This window comes from Lucilia sericata, unplaced genomic scaffold (assembly GCF_015586225.1).
Source record: "Lucilia sericata isolate MDLA Ls3-8-SP2 unplaced genomic scaffold, ASM1558622v1 Contig000764F_arrow, whole genome shotgun sequence".
In the NCBI taxonomy this organism is placed as follows: Eukaryota; Metazoa; Arthropoda; class Insecta; order Diptera; family Calliphoridae; genus Lucilia; species Lucilia sericata.
This window is the reverse complement of record NW_023994761.1, coordinates 133,387-136,074: the sequence shown is the minus strand read 5'-3', so window position 1 is coordinate 136,074 and position 2,688 is coordinate 133,387. Positions and strand designations below refer to the sequence as shown.

At 33.1% G+C, this 2,688-nt stretch overlaps 1 protein-coding gene across 1 annotated transcript; it reads left to right on the top strand.

Moving 5' to 3' along the window:
- Positions 1-695: 695 nt before the first annotated feature.
- LOC119607935 (ankyrin repeat-containing protein kinase A-like) lies at positions 696-1,307 on the top strand. The gene has a single exon (XM_037962096.1). The coding sequence runs from the start codon at positions 696-698 to the stop codon at positions 1,305-1,307; it is 612 nt and encodes a 203-aa protein (XP_037818024.1).
- Positions 1,308-2,688: the final 1,381 nt, after the last annotated feature.

Below are 2,688 nucleotides of genomic sequence, written 5' to 3'. Positions count from 1 at the left end.
AATTAAACATGCGTCATCCTGATTTAATGAAAATATATAAAAAGGCACTTTCTCGTACTTTTTCGTTCTTCAACTGTTTTTTTAATTTTCTGTAATATTGAGACTAGAATCAAACTTAAAGAGTTCTCTAAAAGGGGCATTTTTGATATTGCAGATATATATACATTTACAATAATGATATTTATTTTATTCCATTACGATGAGGGTAGCGAAGCACACTGGGTATAGCTAGTTCTTAATAAAAATATAAAAAAAGATAAGTAACAGCGAATGGACGCTAATTAAATACATACTTATATATATTTTAAATATTAAAAATACATTTAAATTAAATAAATTTTCATTTTTTTAATGCAATTATTAACAATAACAAATTGTAGCAAAAAAAAGCATAAAGAAAAAAATATAATAAATAACAACAATACCTTCAATAAAGTGTAGTGTTTGTGTTATTGTGCATGAGTTTCTCTAACTCTCCAACAAGTGAAAGGAGGCTTAGTAGCAATGGAAAAAATGCATACTTTGTTATGAGCTCTCCATACAACAACAATAATTATGATCCAAAAAATTATAAAAACTATTTAAGTGTAAGAACAACAAGAAACGAGAGATCTGCTCTCTCAAGTGCGCCAAAACAAGACAATTGTGTGGAAGACAACGAAAAAGAAAAAATAGATAAACAAACAACTGATTTAATGGTTGATGTATATAGTAATGCTAATGTGAACAATACCACAAATAGTAATAATAACAATATTAACACTATTAAAACCATTAATAATAATGAAAGTCATTCAAGACCAATGTCAAAGTATACTGGTGCCATACCAAAAAATACATTGAGCTCGCATAAAACGGAAAAGATCCAAACGGGAATGGACCGTTATGTCACTTATACAAAACGTAAGTCGAGCCCTAGGACTTCAAAATTGGAACCAAATCCAAAACAGGCGAAAACAAATTCGGTAAGTCAAAATCGTTTTGCACTCCTTGATAACCAAGAAAGTGAAAAAATACCATCCATGCCTTTAAAAGACTGCAAGCCACCTCCCTTGTATTTGCACGAACCTACCACCAATCTATTGGGTTATAAGTTGTCCCAACTTGGCAAAGAAAATTTCCACGTAGTCTCTCTACGCAAAGGAAACATTCAGGAAACAAAAATACAGACTTATTCAGAAAAGTCTTTTAGGACAATAGTTGATAATTTTGATTCTGAGAAAAGAAATTATTACACGTATCAACTAAAAAGTGCAAAGGGTTTGACAGTAGTTATCAAAGGGTACAGACAGCTCTGTACCAACTGATGACATTAAAAATGCGCTAGAGTCTGAAGGTTATGAAGTGAAGTCCATTCACAATATATTTAACAAGGACAAAATTCCTCAACCAATGTTTAGAGTTGAAATTACTTTTAACTCTTCACAATTGAAGAAAAAGGGTGATACTCATCCAATATACAGTTTGAGATATCTTCTTAATCGCAAAATAACTGTAGAGGAACCAATTAAGCACAGAGGTCCTCCTCAATGCCTAAATTGCCAAGAGTTCGGTCACACCAGAACTTTCTGCAAATTACCATCTGTTTGTGTGAGATGCGGAGACATCCATAAAAGCCAAGATTGTCCCCACCCAAAAACAGATAACAGTAAAAGAAAATGCAGTAACTGTGGCCCAAATCACACTGCAAACTATCGCGGATGTCCAGTATATCTACACATCCAACAATCAAATAAGGCCAGAAGACCTTTATATGCTCAATATAAAGCTTCTAACTTCACAAACCTTCCTAATACTTCTAGTACTCAATATAAAAGTATTACAAATAAAAGTAATCAGAATAAATCGTATGCCCATACGACAAAAGATGGCTCCGTTACCCAAATGAATGCAAAACAAACTTCTAGAGTCCAATATAGAATAATGAAAATTTGTAGACAAATAATGAAAATAATACCCCATTATTTTCATATGCACATGCATTAAAAAAGGGTGTACCCGCACCCGAAACAAATTCTCAAAGCTCTATTGAGAATCTAATTCAAACCATGAACAGTTTCATGGCAAATATGCAAAATATGTTTCAACAATTAATGCAGAATCAAAGCATGCTCATGCAGATCCTGCTAAATAAAAAATGAATTCGCTAAGAATTTGTTTTTGGAATGCTAACGGCCTTAGCCAACACAAGAATGAAGTAGAACAATTTCTGCTACTTCAGGAAATTGACGTACTACTCGTCTCTGAAACACACTTTACCCTAAAGAATTGTTTCAGAATTAATGGATACTATACTTAAACATCCAAGTGGCAGAGCCAGTGGTGGAACAGCTATTTTAGTGAGAAAAAATATTAGACATTTCCCAATGTCAGAATACAAAAAGGACCATATCCAGGCCACCTCTATAAATATACCCGATAGTAGAGTTACAATGTCTTCAATATATTATCCTCCTAGGTATAATGTTAATCGAGAACAAGATTCATAGCAGCTGGTGATTATAATGCAAAACATACATTTTGGGGCTCTCGCAGACAATTGCTAGAAGCAATATCGCATAACAGACTAGATGCCATATCTAGTGGCCAACCTACCTATTGGCCTACAGACCTCAATAAGATTCCCGATCTAATTGACTTTGTTGTAATCAAAAATATAAAACGAGAATTTATTTCAGTGATCCCTTC